The 16171-nt window shown below is 45.3% G+C and overlaps 1 protein-coding gene across 4 annotated transcripts; it reads right to left on the reverse strand.

Moving 5' to 3' along the window:
* On the reverse strand, positions 1 to 16171 carry ZNF354C (zinc finger protein 354C). 4 transcript variants are annotated; one of them, XM_035029404.1, is made up of 6 exons: positions 15864 to 16171; positions 14587 to 15542; positions 14357 to 14443; positions 9053 to 9179; positions 8479 to 8574; positions 1 to 3855 (listed from the first exon to the last, which is right to left on the reverse strand). In XM_035029404.1, exons 3-6 carry the CDS (start codon positions 14387 to 14389, stop codon positions 2441 to 2443), a joined length of 1671 nt encoding a protein of 556 aa, XP_034885295.1. In that variant the 5' UTR covers positions 14390 to 14443; positions 14587 to 15542; positions 15864 to 16171; the 3' UTR covers positions 1 to 2440. The 4 variants fall into 4 exon arrangements, with proteins under 4 accessions (XP_034885295.1, XP_034885294.1, XP_034885292.1 ...); XM_035029403.1 differs by lacking the exon at positions 14587 to 15542; XM_035029401.1 differs by having other exon boundaries at positions 14357 to 15377.

Below are 16171 nucleotides of genomic sequence, written 5' to 3' on the forward strand. Positions count from 1 at the left end.
ACTTGTTGCTCTCTTGTCTTTCTTATAAATAGGAGCATAAACCTGGATGAGAGGTTTAATTAGATTTTCATTAAACACTCTTGGCAAGAATACGTCCTGGATGGTCACATGTGTCTCATCCTGCATCTCATCAGGAGCCACACAACGTCAGGCTCTCCCACCAGTAGTGAAATTCAGTTTGACAGCCAGATCTCTCCGTTAGAAAGGTGTATCATTTCTTTGCAATTGGTATTTGTGAACTTTGACACCATATAATATTCCTTAAAATTTTTTTCACCTAATGGGTTTATCATCCATTCAATTTGCCTAGTTTAATCACATTGTTATAAAATAGTGATTTTTCTAAATCTGTCATTCCATATACAGTTAAAAGATGGCATTCTTCAGATTAGTTTATAGAGAGCTTTCCTTTTTTTTCCCACCATTTTTTCATTATGGGCTCATTTTTACTTAGCATGTTATAACCAATTTCATTGACTGTTATTTTTGATGTTTAAATTATCTTAAATTTGACCAGTGAGAGCACTTTCAAGATGGCTCCTGTGTCCTTCTGACATTATCCGTTGAGTGCTTAGTCTTGAAGTGCTATCTTTGTTTTGTTTCATAAAAAGATACCTCAGACACATCTTCTACTTTCCCTGCTCCAGAAATGGAATCAGCATTTCTCCAATGAGCCCAGGCTCCTTTTAGTGGGGAATAGTATTTGGAAACCAAGATCTGGGTACTAAGCATGCTCATTGCTATTGGATAACCAAATATGTTTTTCTCTAGAATATCTTGCTAATGGCTCTGTCCAGTATTAAACACTGAAGTCTTTTTAAAAGCTCATTTCCTTGTAAATATACTTACATATATAAAAAGATGTTTTCAAATGAGCTAAGGCAAGTCAAGAAACATGCTATGCTGAATGCCTGCATTTAATTCTAAAACCTTTCTCAGACAGAAGGTTCTAGCTACTTTTATTAGAATACTTTTTTAAATCATACCAATTGTGAAAGTGAGATATAAAATTGTGGGACGTAGGCCCAGGGGAAAATGCAATGTATGTTAAAAATATGGAAAATGTTTGGAAAGCCAATTTTAACTGATGACTAGAATGTTTATTAATAAAATATTCACATATCACTTTACACAAAAGAATTCCTAAAAGATGAATAACAAAAACAAAAAGGCAATCTTGTATGTGAAAACCCCAAAAGCAATTTCACCATCTGGACCTAAACTGAGTCTGAGAATTTATGTACAGTTATTATAAAAGCAGGTATAATTAGGGACACAGAAGAAAAAGAAAGAACGAGACTGTAAGATTGCAGTTAGGGGGAACCTGGTAAACACAGAAATAAAACTGATTAAATTACCGCAATTGCGCCTATAACCAGTTTACAAAATAAACAGTGCCTAGTACTCTTAGCACTTGAGGTTGGAGGCCAATGATTATAATTCATATCTATAATTACCCTAGAAAACCAGAGCTGAAAACTTAGATTCTAGCCTTGACTCTGCCCAAGAAGCTCAATTTTGTTAGTAAAATGAAAGGCTATAAATAAACTAAATGAAAATTCCTCCTGGCTCTAATAAGCTACCAGGTATATAGTCAGATTCTGCAAATACATACCTTCTGCAACAGGTAAGAGAGTATTTGCGTTGACAGTCTCCCTTGTTTTAGTTCACTGCACCTTCTATAATACTATCCTAAGACTCTATTCAGTAGTGTCAAATCATATCAAATTAAGAAATAATATAAGGAAAAGGAAAAGAGATTCCATCTGGGCAAAATTTTCATTTCCAAAACGAAATTGTAAATTAATTTTTTAATCACCAGAGACTTTTGGAAAAAATATACATATATTCTAAAGCTACGTGTGTATGTCTGTATGTCCTATGTCCACATACGTATATTTATATATACAACCTGCCGCTGAGGCAGTTCATGAAAAGTGAGCTTCATTATTTCCACGTGAAAATTTGAATTTAAAGAATTCCTTTTTACCTTGAGTTTCTCTTTACGGAAAAGAGCGTGTCCTATGCTTGCTTGCCATTTTAGCAAATACGGCCTCATGCTTATTCACATTAACTCAATGACTAATTTAAAGGAGAATTCATATCAAAGCGTGCTCTTAGAAAGGGAGTAAACTCTAATGAAACAAAATGTATACACCATTATTTTCATTTTTTTTTTAAGTTAGGCCTTTTATATTTTTTCTACAAATTAAAAATTTTTTCTATGTTCTTAGAAACCTTATTAGCATTTAATGGTTCTTAGAAAATTTGACAAATTGGTACTCTTCATAATCCCACTGATCAATTTCACCATGACTTAGTGGGAACTATCGTATTTTCTCCAGAAGCAAAAAAAAAAAAAAAACACTTAATCTAATCCAGAGTCTGTGCCCTATTTATTATTCTCTAATGAGGAGTCTTGAATTATTTGAGAGAAGAATTAAACTTCACCGGGCTTATCTGCTCTAAGAAATCTCTGATACTGAGTAAGGGAGGAGCTGTAGATAAAAGGCTTCCCATATTCCTTCCATTTACAGAGTTTTTCCTTCGTGTGAACTTTTTTGTGTCTGCACAGGTTTGATCTGTAACTGTAGGCCTTCCCACACTCCATACACTTGTAGAGTTTCTCGCCGGTGTGGATTCTCTCGTGTTCGGTGAGGAAAGAATACTGGCTGAAGGCCTTCCCACACTCATTACATTGGTAGGGCTTCTCTCCGGTGTGAATTCTTTGGTGCCTGAACAGGTTGGATTTGCAGCCAAAGGCTTTCCCACATTCTCCACAGGTATAGAGCTTTTCCCCGGTGTGAATTTTACGATGTTCGTTGAAGGAGGAACACTGGTTGAAGGTTTTCCCACACTCATTACATTGATAGGGTTTCTGGCCGGTATGAATTCGCTGGTGTTCGAGAAGGGTTGAGATGCGTGTGAAGGTCCTCCCACATTCCAAGCACTTACACAGCTGCTCCCCAGTATGAAACCTCTGGTGCTCAGCCAGGGATCCAAACTGGCTGTAACCTTTCCCACACTCACTGCATTTATAGGGTTTCTCCCCTGTGTGGATTCTTTGGTGTCTATGAAGTTTTGCTCTACAATTGAAGGCCTTCTCGCATTCAGCACATTTATAGAGTTTCTCACCGGTATGAATTCTCTGATGTACGGTGAGGGTTGAACACTGGCTGAAGGCTTTCCCACATTCCTTGCAGCGATAGGGTTTCTCTCCGGTGTGCACCCTCAGATGCTTGATCAGGGTCGAACTGCTGCTGAACGCTTTCTCACATTCATTACATTTGTAAGGTTTCTCTCCTGTATGGATTCTCTGATGGGCAAGAAGGGATGATCTGTGGCTAAAGGTTTTCCCACATTCATCACATCTGTAGGGTTTCTCGCCGGTATGAATCCTCTGGTGTTCAATCAGATGGAGACTCTGGGCAAAGCTTTTCCCACATTTGTGACAAATATGAGGTTTTTCTCCTGGGTAAATCTGGAAGCATCTGATTAGGTCAAAATTCTGTTTAAAATCTTTCCCAAAGGTGTAATATATATTGGGTATCCTTTCTATAGGAACACTCTGCTGTGTAACAAGAATTGTATTTATAAGTAAGCCTTTCCCCAATTCAAGACTTGTCTCCTTTACATCTCCACTCATGGTTTTTCTGTGGGAGGCCACCATTTGCCTAAGAGGTTTCTTTTGTTGCTCCTGTTCTGTCCTGCTCTCAAATCCCAAAGTTTCTCCAAAATTGGTGTCCCAGCGACCACACTTAATGGATCTTTTCTTTATTATTCCCTGAGATGTTTCTTCTCCAGAAATGCCCTGCCTGGGAGGCAAGGCTTCCATTTCGAGCCGAGTCTTGAGACCTGGAATGAGTCAGAAGCATGAACGATGGCACCTCTACTGGGAAAGATAGACATGCATCAGTAGAACCATAAAACTGGCAGTAGTCCATATAAAAGAGCTCTGAAACCTCTTTTGATCTCAAATATGGTCTTGCATCTGGGGAAAAAAAGAATGGGATGGAAAGAGAGGTGAAGAGGGGAAGGAGTAGTGTGGGAGAGTACAGTGGACAAATCAATGCTGGAAACAAAGACATTGCAACTTGAGAGAAGTAAACACAGAGGCAAGAACTGGTTGAGCAGAAGGGATGAGGCTACAGAAAAATGTCAGCTCGTAAGCTCCAGTTGGATACTTCAGTTAATCATTTTCTACTCTGTATAAGGAGCAATGAAGCAGGTAACTTGTCTTTATTTTCTCCTTTTTTTTTCTTTAAAGTTTACTTACTTATTTTTTTTTAGTAATGTCTACACCCAATGTGGGGCTCAAAATCACAACCCCGAGATCTAAAGTCGCACGCTCCACCGACAGAGCCAGCCAGGCACCCGTTTTCTCCTTTCTATTCACATGTGGCTTTTATTAGGTTTTTCCCCATGCTCTTGCTGTAAGTCTATACACATTAATTTAAAAATCTCTGCAATGTTTTCCTTAAGTTTTGTGAATCTGTATGTGAATCTGACTTCATATCACAGTCTGTGAAAAGAGGACGTTCAGCTTTTAAAACTTACGGTGGCCCTGAAGCAGGACTGTGTTGAGCATATCTGATCTAAATTCAAGATGCTGACTATAAAGAGGAGGAAAATACGGAATCAATCGGCCATGTGCAACAATCTATCCCTGGTAATTGAAGGAATAAGAGTTCTTCATACCACCCTGTCATCGCTTTTCTCCTTCCTATTTGATCCCAAGGAGAAACAGATATATTTGTCTCTTCTAGTAAGCTGCACCCAGAAGATTAACCTCCTTTGTAGGAATCTTTTTAGACTAATGAAAGTCTGCAAGAAATGTGGAGTCAGTATGCCCCAAGCCCCAAGCTCAGATCTGATGGTAAGTGAAAGGGTTTAGCTTGAGCTGATTCTAAGGAACTGTGGGTTAAAATCTGGCTCTCTTTAATCAATCCATGATTGAAAATAGATTAAAACTAGGTCTTTGTGGGGCACCTGGGTGGCTCAGTCATTAAGTGTCTGCCTTCAGCTCAGGTCATGATCCCAGGGTCCTGGGATGGAGCCCCACATCGGGCTCCCTGCTCAGCGGGAAGCCTGCTTCTCCCTCTCCCACTCCCCCTGCTTGTGTTCCCTCTCTTGCTGTCTCTAGCTCTGTCAAATAAATAAATAAAATCTTAAAAAAAAAAATCAAATAGTAAGAGGAAGAAGACATACAGGCTATAAATCTATATAAAAATACAGATTTTTCTTCATGATGTTAATGGGAAACCCAGCAGTTTGGATTTTAAGGAATCAACCAGGGTACCTTCTGTCTTTTCATCCTTTGCCACAATACGGCATTCCCTGCCCATCCAGAAACTTACCAGGCTACTCTAATCTCATTTTTCTAAAGAAATTTATCTAGTAAAGCCTAAATTAGCCATCTCTTTCTTAGGATTTCACAACATGTTTTACTTATATATTCTATCATTTAACTAATATATATGTATATGAAACCTGAAAATAATTCAAGTATTTGTTCAAGGAGAACAGTGGATATGTCTTACAGTTTTTTGTTAATCCCCTACTGTGCACACAAGTACACAATTACATTAATGCATGTACATTAATACATTAATTACATTAAAAAGATAATGAATGAACGGGCAGAGTAAGTTGGAAAAATTATGAAGGGCAGGTGACCTCAAAAATGAAAAGAGATTCTCTCCTCTCATGCTGGATTCCTGAAACCCAATCAGGCATTTATTGAACAAATAGTGAATAATCAGCAAGGATAACATGAAACAAACAAATGACTAGACAGGAATAGCATGTTTCCCCTTGACATGAGAAGCCTCGAGTGTAAAATTCAGGTCTGAGGATCAGAGAACCAAGATACCAACATTGACAGTATTAGCAGGGAGTGGTTTTATGAAGGAAGTTGGATAGTAAAGAGGGGATGGGTTTCAGCAGAACAAGAAAAGAGGACCCTGTGAGTCAGGAGGCCTGAGCAAAGTCATCTGGGGCGGGAAAGTAAACCTACTTAGGAGAGGCTTATTGACTAAAGAAGGAAATCTAGGAGCTCCTGGGTGGCTCAGTCATTAAGCGTCTGCCTTCGGCTCAGGTCATGATCCCAGGGTCCTGGGGTCGAGCCCCACATCAGGCTCCCTGCTCCGCGGGAAGCCTGCTTCTTCTCCCATTCCCCCTGCTTGTGTTCCCTCTTTCACTGTCTCTCTGTCAAATAAATAAATAAAATCTTAAAAAAAAAAAAGAAAAGAAAAGAAGGAAATCCAGGTTGGAATTCATTAAAATTTTGATTCAACAGGATGAGGCCGAGCACAGAGTTCCTGAACAACAGGCCGAGGAACTCAAAGAATAAATACAGGTGTTGAACGCTCTTCGGCAGGTAATAATAAGATGAAGCGGTCATATTTAGTTAAGTGGGCAGCTTGGACCAGCGCGAGGACAGAGTCGAAGCCGAGCAGTGATGCAGCTGCCGTGGTCTTTTTTTTTTTTTTAAGATTTTGTTTATTATTTGATACAGAGAGAGAGGGAGCACAAGCAGGGGGAGCGGCAGGCAGAGGAAGAGGGAGAAGCAGAATCCCCGCCGAGCAGGGAGCCCCATGTGGGACTCAATCCCAGGACCCTGGGATCCTGACCTGAGCCGAAGGCAGACACTTAACCGACTGAGCCACCCGGTCATCCCAAGGCTACACTGAATTCTTAATTTTGAGCCTATCAGCACTGAGTTCATCATAAAGGCAGCTCAATTAAATTCAAACACTCTTAGCTCAGTGCAGGATATTTGATGCCAGAGGTACAGAATTCAAAGAGAGACCTGGTCTCTTCCTTAAATATATACAATCCAGTTAGGAAAATAAGTAATAACAAAGTAACTATAATTCACTACGACAGATGCTGTCACGGATGTGTTCAAGGCATGGAGAAAGTGCCATATGAATGCGAGTGATTGAGAAATGAACAGTGACTGGGAAGTAGGAGAAATAAGGAAAACTGACAGGTCAGGCTGACAGGTGGGTCTTGCACTGTAAGAAGGTTTCCGGGGGAACAAGATAGAGGTGGTAATCCAAGAAGGAATGACAAACTTAATGAGTGTGCAGGTTTGGCAGGAACATGAGCTGGTGTGGAAGGGGTCACCGATTCCTGTAAAGCAACATGGAAACAGGCTATGAAGTAGATTTAAGGTCACAGTAAGGAATGGGACGTGCCTCCATGGATAACCGAGAAACAACAAAGTCTCCTAAGGCACAGGATTAATACACCTGAGTTTCGAAAAGATTGCTCTGTGGATGGTGCAGAGGGTGGGAGAGGAGAACAAAGCTCAGAGAGGGTGGGTAACTTTCCCATAGCACAGAGCACTTGCGAGCTGTGGCAGGCGTAACATGAGCTTAGGAAAGTCTAAATTCAAACCGTGATCTTAAGTGCTATCCTGTACTACTCACTAGCCTCTTGGAGAAAAATGTATTTTAATAAAGGTGAAAGGTATTTGTGGAAAAAAAGCCAATAAAGGCAAGAATCATAGATTAAAGGCCAAACCACAAAGACAGACGCAAAATACTGCAAATCCATGTCACGCGGTGAACAGAAATGACAGAGGTGATCTAGGTTTCTGTCACGGCTCTTCGGCTCTCTGGCCGTGAGCAAAGTGTTTGACATCCTCCGATTATGCTGTTTCTTCTGATATAAAGAGAGGTATCTAAACCTGACCGTCTTCAAGTGATCCTTCAACTCCAGCGACCTATGGTTTTGGGATCAAGACCAGGGAGGTGAGCCGGGGCTAGGAGTGTGCAAACCAGAGATCTCGAGGCCAACTCCGGCTCTGTTGCTGGAAGGTGCCACACCTAGCCACTCCCACTGCTTCTGGCTGCATTTGCATTACAAACGGGGAGTTAAAGGGTTGCAGTAGAGACCCCATGGTCCCCAAGCCAAACTATTTACCATCTGGCCCGTTGTAGGAAAAGTGTGCCAACCCCCAGCCTGGAAAGGCTACAGTGGTCAAGGACAGCTGGTCAACTCTAACAGTGGGATGCGACAGCCCAGTCTCCAAGGAGATAAAAGGGAAACGTTGAGTTAAGAAATCAGAGACACAGGAGCATTGACAACACTCTGAAATATGTGGTTGGTGAGAGAAATTACAAAGAATTCAAAACAAGACAGAAGGTGTAAAGTATTTAAAATCTGTTGGGCATGAAAGCATGTAACGCAGATGGGAAGAAAAACCATGAAGGCCAAGAGGCCAAGATGGCGGAAGGGAGTAAGGGAAGCCTCAGGAAAGGAAAAGACATAGAGGATGCAGGGAGTGTTAAGGAGGAGAAGAAAGAGGCCTACATAAGGGCCTTCTTGATGCCAAGAAAACCATTCCAATCACGGAGCCTCTGGTCAAGAGGCCCTGGCTCAGTTTCCAGGAAGTTCCCCCAGCACTGCTTCCTCATGGCCGGCTCATGTATAAAACCCCCTGCGCCCATTTCCCAGCCACTCACTCACCTAGACAGGCGTCCCGAGGGAGTTCTCCATCCACCAGGCAAGGATCTTCTCCTTCCTGCAACTGGCAGATCACTTTTGGCCTTGAGAACGGAATCCCTGCTCGTGAGGAAGGGAACGCAGGTTGAACGGGGGGCAGGAAGGGCAACTCCAGAGTTCACAAAGCAGAACCCACAGTGCAGAGCGGGTAGCCTGGGGAGGCAGGGCAGGTAGCACCGAGGCTTCCGAGGGGCCTGGGCTCTCAGGGGATGGATCCGGAGGCGGGGCTCGGCTCAGAAACGAGGCGGGCCCTGGCTATGAATGCCTCTACCCTGGCAGTCCTGTATGCTTCTCAGACTCTAAACAGAGACCCAGGGATTGCAAGAGGAGGACACTGGTCAGGAGAGGGGGAGGTGGGAGGAAGGCAGAGGAAGGAGAAGAGCACAGCGTGAAGGGTGGCCTGACATCAACACACACACTTTCCGTTCCACAGAGATTCATTCTTTCCCAGGGGCACGGCAGGAGAGAAGCTGTGGACTCCGAACCCCAAAGAGGCAGCTCCCCCGGCAGACTCTCCATCACGAGGAAAGGTCCTTACCCAGCGAGACGAGGGTGCTGTAGTTCTCCAGCATCACCTCCCGGTACAGGGTCCTCTGCGCGGAGTCCAGGCGCAGCCACTCATCCTGGCTGAAGAACACGGCCACGTCCCTGAATGTCACAGACTCCTGCAACGGGAAACCCACTCCTGCTCAGTGGGACCAGCTTCACCACCACTCGGGATGTGCGGGGCTGGCGCGGGGATGTGTAGCAACCAATCCTGAAAATGTCTCAGGATTCCAAGTATTTCACATCGACTGTTTATGTTACTTTGGGGACCACCCAGCAACTAGGTCACAAATATCTACGGAGAACCCACTGGGAGCCACGTGCTGGCAGGGTAGCAGGGAAAAAGGCAAAGTCCCTGCCAACGGGGAATCTCAATCCCGGCCTGGGACCTATCAGAGTAACTGAGCACATACATTCACCTCCCTCTCATTCAAAATCCAAATTAAATGAAAGGGGGGAAAAATCAGAATACACTTAGAGCAAATGCCAGAAAACTGTGGAAATGCCATTAGCAGAACAGAAACAAAAAGGAAGTTCTGAGCTGTAAAGCAAATGATAAGAATAATATTAGTTCATATTTATTGGATACTTGTATGTTAGGGACTATGACGGGAGCTTTGTACACAGTATCTTCGCTGAGTTTCAGAGAAATCCTATTAAGAAGATACTACAAGTAAATCATTTTGCAGATGATGAAACAGCTCAGAAAGGTGATGTCACCTCCCAAGGTAACCCTGTTAGAAACTGGTGCTGATTGGAACTGAATTCAGGCAGACAGATCTCTAAGCTATACTGTCACATGGGTTTCCATGGTCTATGGAAACAGAAAGATCCAAAGGACCTGCAAGACTATGCAGGTGTCAACGGGAACTGTGGGAAAAGCAAGTTCTTTCAAGAGAATCCCATTAAACCCCGAACTGTGAGAGAGCAGAGGTTGACCAGATGGCAACTCTTGTATGACAGAGCTGAAGCTCACGAAAAATGATACATTTTGACCTTGTGATTCTACTTTTAGGATTTAACTACAAGAAATCCTCACACAACTGGGTAGGGATATTTGTTCAAGGATGTTCACTGGAATACTGATAAGCTGACAGTTGAGTTTTTGTTTTGTTTTGTTTTTTTTTAAGCTCATCCAATGTTTATTGAATAGTGAACTGCTGTCAATACTGCTGAACTCTGCAACTCACTCACCCGGATCCCTCTCTTGGCCACTCTGAGAAGGAAGCCAGGAGCAGGACCACCCCAAATGCCAGAGAGTAGTCAGGGGGCTGGGGGATGTGGGGAGATGGGAAAAGGCGGCGGGGGGAAGAGGAAGGAGCAAGGCAGGCAGGGTGCAGGGCTGCACTCCGGGGGGCTGGGGGGCACATGAACCTGTGAACACTATATATATGACTAAAAGGACTCTGGGGGCACCTGAGTGGCTCAGTTGGTTAAGTGTCTGACTCTTGATCTCAGCCCAGGTCATGATCTCAGGGTCGTTGACATCAAGCCCCACATCGGGGCTCTGTGCTGAGCAGGGAGTCTCCTTAAGAGTCTCTCTCTCCCTCTGCCCATCCACCGCCCCACCCTCTGCTTATGCTTTGTTTTTTTTCTTAAAAAAATTTTTTTTAATAAAAAAAGGACTCTGAAGATCTTTTTTTTTTTTTTTTTTAAGTAGGTTCCAAGCCTAGCATGGAGCCCAATGTGGGGCTTAAACTCACGACCCTGAGATCACGACCTGAGCTGAGATCAAGAGTTGAATGCTTAACCAACTGCGCCACCCAGGCTTCCCCTTAAGGATTTTGAGATGGGAAGAACCTGGATTATTATCCAGGTGGGTCCAGTGTAATCACAGTGATCCCTGTTAGGACCCAAGAGGAGTCACAGTCAGAAGAGGACAAGGTGGTGACATGAGGACAGAAAACAGACTGAAGTCATGCACTTTGAAGATGGCTGAAAGGGCCCCAAGACAAGGAACGCAGGCTGCCACCCGAAGGTGCAAACAAGGCCTGGAAACAGATTTCCCCTGAGAGCTTCTAGAAAGAGCCAGCCCTGATAAGAACTTGACCTTAAGCCAGTGAAACCGATTTCAGCCTTTGGACCTCCAGAAGTGCAGGAGAAGAAATTTATGTAGTTTTAAGCCACTGTGTTTCTGGCAATTTGTTACAAGAGCAATAGGAAACTAATAATACAATGGTGAAAAGTTGAAGACCACCTACAAATCTATCAACAGGGGAATGGGTAAGCAAAGTATAGGACACTGATTCCATGAAATGTTTTATATATAACACCATTAAATAGAATGAGGTAGATCTGTATGGCTGACCTTGGAATTTGGCCTTGACACACTGTTGATTCATATGAAAAAGCGAGCTGCAAAACAATCCATATTTGTTGAAAAATTCTTTACCTATCTACCTGTCTATACAGATACATTTGGAAGAATACAACAAGCTGTCCATCCTCATTATTCTTTCATGTTTGTGGAGGGGCAGAAAAGCAATCTTTTATTACTTTGTACCCTTACATTGTTTAACAGGGTGTGTGCATTTGTTTTGAAATGTTTTCGATTCCATTTTCATTTCTGTATTGAGTTTTCAGCTCCACCTCTTTGCATTCGTAGTGGTTGCTCTGAGAATTGTAATATACATTCTTAGTTCTTTACGGTGTAGTTAGAGCTAACACTCGATTTCACACAGAATGCAAGAACCTGCGAGTATATGGGAATGTCTACCACCCCTTCCTCATGCTGTCCTTGTTAGAAAGACGCTCCCGGTTCAGACAGTTGACAGGACTCACCAGACCTCACCAGGCGTGCTCACGGGAGGCAATGGGTACGATGCAACAAGACAGAGAGTGCACTGAGGCCCCGGAGGACCAAGAGATGTTCCATGTGCAATCTCCCCTTATTTGCACACACGGATGAGGCTGTGTCCTTGGACTATATGAGGAATTTTGATTTAGAAGAGTTCGCAGGGGATACTCTGAGCAGGGGCCTTTTGTGTATCAAGCAAGTCTTGTCAAATCATGTAGGCCAGCTGCCAACCGTCAGTGAAGAAGATGACCCTGAGGGTAGCCAGGGGCACTGGGATCTTAAGCAGCACATCCACTGCCTTTATCGTGCCCAGGGGTCAAAAATCAGCCATCCATCCGGGCATTCCCAGAGATAAAGATGGAGCTTTTCCAGTCCAGACACAAATGAACTCTAGATCCATGGCTGTCATATGCACTATATCCACCTACATTATAAACTCCATCATTCAGTATATTTTTGCTCTATACAATCATGGACATTTTAAAGAAACTGAGAGGAAAAAGTATTTCTATATTTATATTTATAGCCTCCATTTCTAATGCTCTTCACTTGCTTGCCAACACGAGAATTCCCATCTGGTATTATTTCCTTTCAGCCTGAAGAACTTCCTTCTGTCTTCATTCTCAAAGACTACTTTTGTTGGTTATAGAATTCTGGGTTGACAGTTTCTTTCCTTCTTTCATATAAAACGTCGTTCTGTCATTTCGGATGAGAAGCCAATGGGCATTCAGACGCTGATGCTCTGTATTTTGTATAGCGTCTTTATTCTGTCTGCTTTCAAATCTTTGGTTTTCAGTAAATTAGTGGTCAAAAAAAACCACTGACTCTGGGTTGCAAAGACCCTCCTCTCCAGCTTCCCTTAGCTACAACCAAGACTGTCTCTCCAGCTCGTGGGTGTGGGAGAGCTCAGACAGTGAAGAGCCCTCCCTTTCGGCAGAGGGCAGCCCGCTCATTGCTGGATATTGCTTTGCACTGCGTTCGCTGCTCTTTACATTCTGGTTTTCTGAAACACCCGTCTCCTTGTAACTCGAGAATCAAAGCAAAGTCTAGCCTAGTGGCAAGAGGCATACCAAATTTGGCAGGTCCTAAAACAAAGCTGTAGCTGCTTATGATGACAATAACAGTAGGAGGAGCCGGTATTTACTGAGCATTAACATGCACTGGTCTCGGCATTTTACATATACTTTCTCGGAGCATAACGTTAACTGTATAGACGACCTTGTCTGGGGTCAAGGCTAGCCGTGAGACCTTCATCAAGTTATTTGCTTCTCCGTGCCTCAGCTTCCTCACTTGTAAAATGTAAAAAAAAGTTTAAAAAAATGTAAAATTAACAGTCCTCTTGAACGAATCCTCTTGAACGAATCAAACAAGGTACACATTATTAATCCCATTTACAAATGAGGAAATGAGGCACATGGAAAATAACTTGCCAAGGTCACACCCCTAGCTTGGATGTGAACTTAGGAACTCAGGGTCCACATTCATAACCTGTAGGCTACCACTACTTTTGGGGAAAGCGGCCAATGAAAACAGAGGCTTTGGGGATGGCAGGATGGAAAATCCATGGAAGGAACAGGAGCTGGTGTTGGGGGGAAGCTGTGATCTCCATGTGGAAATATTCCCTAAAAGTTTGGGAATGACAGACTGTGTCTTTAGTAAAAACTCCAGCCTGAGGACAGAGATATGCGAAAGATCTTGAGAAGGTTAAGGTAATGAAAATGGATGTCAAAAGGGCAAAGAGCAAGAAGGGCCCAGGAGGGGGGACAGGGAGACAAGAATCAGAGGAGACAAAGACATCAGTCGGGTCCAGAAGGGGGACACGTGGACAGTATGCCATCAGAGCTGTGCTCGACACAGCAACCCCCAGCCCTCTGTCCTCCCCAGTGCCGGCCTCAGGGCCCAAGCGTAGCTGGACTCCTTCTGGGATGCCCACCACCAGCAGCCCTGGCCTTCAGTGTCAGCTCGAAATGACGCCACAACCATTTGTTGGTAGGATCTTTTCCTACTCTTCTTAGATGTTGAATCATTTCCTAAGGTCAGTGCCATGAACTCCCCAAAGATAGAAATACCGTCTTTCCTCTTTGTAACTCGGGTGCTCTTGCACAGCATCCTGTGCATAGCCGGTGCTCAATAAATGTTCGCTGAGGGTGTCTTTGCTCCTTCCATGTCTTTGTCCCAAGCGAGACTATATCCTCTGTGAAGACAAAGACTACCTAATACCCGATACCCCACACCAAGCATTTATTGTAGCCAGAAGCATATATTCAGAGCTGACTCAATCTTGGGTCATAAAGTCAGGTTAGGGTGAATTAAGAGTAACCTGGGAACAGAGGAGGCACATTCCTCAGCACTCCCTCCCTGCATCCTGGGGAAAACTTACAAAGCTCTGGATTCCCCACAGTTTTTCTTGGAGAGAAAATTACCCAGACAAAGAATGGAAATACATCCACCATCTCTAAACCCAAAAAGCAATTTATGAAAAAGACAAACTTCACTTACTGTCACCTTAGTGGGCAGCAAATCCACGGCCATTCTTTCCTTCTCGGTTTTCCTAGCAAGGGAGTGCAGACTGCTGACAAGGTAAGTCTGGAGAGGAAAAGGTGCCATGAGGAACTCTGGTGTCAAGGGATGGCTTGGAGAGAGGAAGTTCCAACCACCCATAATGTCCACCCGGTCCCAACGAACCAACAGCACATAAACCACGCAGACCAAATAAAATGCATACTTACCAAGCCAATGAAGCTCTAAGACAATTCGCCCATCTCCGTCTCCTTGTATGAATGATGTTCTAATTGCTGTAAGGTCACCTAAGGTCTACTAGCTGTGACTCCACAAACTGCGACTCACCCCTAGATACCTGGAGGCCTTAGGGAAGCTTTAAACCGTACACACTGTAAAACCCACAGTGAACATGAATTTCCCCAGCTGCCACTGTCCAACACAGGCAGCCAATCCTAAGTCAGCCTGCCCCACCTAGCCCTTCCCTTCCCGAAGAAATCACACTAAAGGCGCTTGCCCATATTTGCCTTGTCTCTCTGCCTAATGACCCACCCAGGTGCTTTCCCTGAGCGGCGGCCGCTGCCTGGAGTGCTGCATGGGTCCTCCATATAACACAGCCTGCAAACCTTCCTCCTCCTCCAGCCCCCGCCCCCCGCATCTGGCCAGACCTTACCACACCCACGGAATGGGGTTAAAACACTCCCTCTCGCACAGATGCACACCAGACTGCTGCTCGGCGGCCCCTCCTAAGCACACATCCCACAGGGGTCACCTCTGAGAGCACCTACAGGATGCGGGAAACAGCCCTCCTTCTCACACACAAACCGCAGCTGGGAGGACAGGGGAGGAGGGCTCCTGGAGCAGCCAGACCAGTGTCAGAGGGGGGCCCGGCCACAGCTGCCTGCACTGGCCACCTGGCTTTGCCGAGGGCTCTTCGGGGAGCAGCACCTGGCGTGAGAGCTCGGCTAGCTGACTGTGGGGTGTCATCTGGGGCTGGGGCGCCTCAGCCAGGTGGGGGAAGCTGCTGGAGGAGGAACCATGGACACTCCGTGATGCACAGCTCCTCCACACCAGAATCGGGGATGCTTTGCATGTATTGTTTCTAAATCTCACGAAGACCCTAAAAAGTACTGCTACCCCATTTTACAGAGCAAGGGAGGCTGAGAACTTAGGGAGTCGGACCGACCTGCCAAGAAACAAAAATGGGAAGTAACGGGCAGGAACGGGATCCTTGTTCCGGTCCAGGGCCCTCGCTAAATGTGGCAAAAATTACCTGGCCGCTCTGCCCCAGTTCTCCGTCTGTAAAATGGGGGCAGTGTGCAGCCACCTTACAGGGCATGAATCCCGAAGGATGAAAGGAGTTCATGCATCCAAGGCGTAGCCCACTGCCCGGCACACCGAGGGCTCGGCGGGCACGAGCTATTGTTTTCCCATCACAGAGAAGCCTCCGAGCAGACAGCCCCCCACCGACCCCCGCCCGCAGCAGTCCGGGCACGCCCCAGCTCACCTGGCAGGGCGCTCCCTCCACGCGCGTCTCCCGCCGACCTGCGACGCCCGCAACGCGCCGCCGCCCGGGCCGCGGGGACCGGCCCCTGACCCCCGGGCCGCGCCGCGTCTCCCGGCGCCCGCGCGCGGCCCCGCGCGGCTCCGCGCTCCGCACCCAAGCCGAGACAGGCGCTGGCTCCACCGCGGCTGGGAAGAGGCCCCCGGGAGGTCTCCGCCCCAGGCAGGCCGCCCCAACGCAGCCGGGCTGACCCGCGCCACCGGCCCCAAGAAGGCCGGGAGCGCTCCCGCAACCCCGCGAGCCCCAGGACT

The sequence above is a fragment of the Mirounga leonina genome, unplaced genomic scaffold (assembly GCF_011800145.1).
Source record: "Mirounga leonina isolate KUSES-001 unplaced genomic scaffold, KU_Mleo_1.0 Mir_239, whole genome shotgun sequence".
In the NCBI taxonomy this organism is placed as follows: Eukaryota; Metazoa; Chordata; class Mammalia; order Carnivora; family Phocidae; genus Mirounga; species Mirounga leonina.

Bases quoted from the DNA above. Each gene is read 5' to 3' on its own strand.
- ZNF354C (XM_035029401.1), bottom strand. From the start codon at position 14,518: ATGGGTGGTTGGAACTTCCTCTCTCCAAGCCATCCCTTGACACCAGAG. The intron at 9,180-14,356 runs GTAAGTGAAGTT...TTCCCGTTGCAG, and splicing joins TGCTGCCCACTAAGGTGACA to GAGTCTGTGACATTCAGGGA. The intron at 8,575-9,052 runs GTAAGGACCTTT...CCTCACGAGCAG, and splicing joins CAGCACCCTCGTCTCGCTGG to GGATTCCGTTCTCAAGGCCA.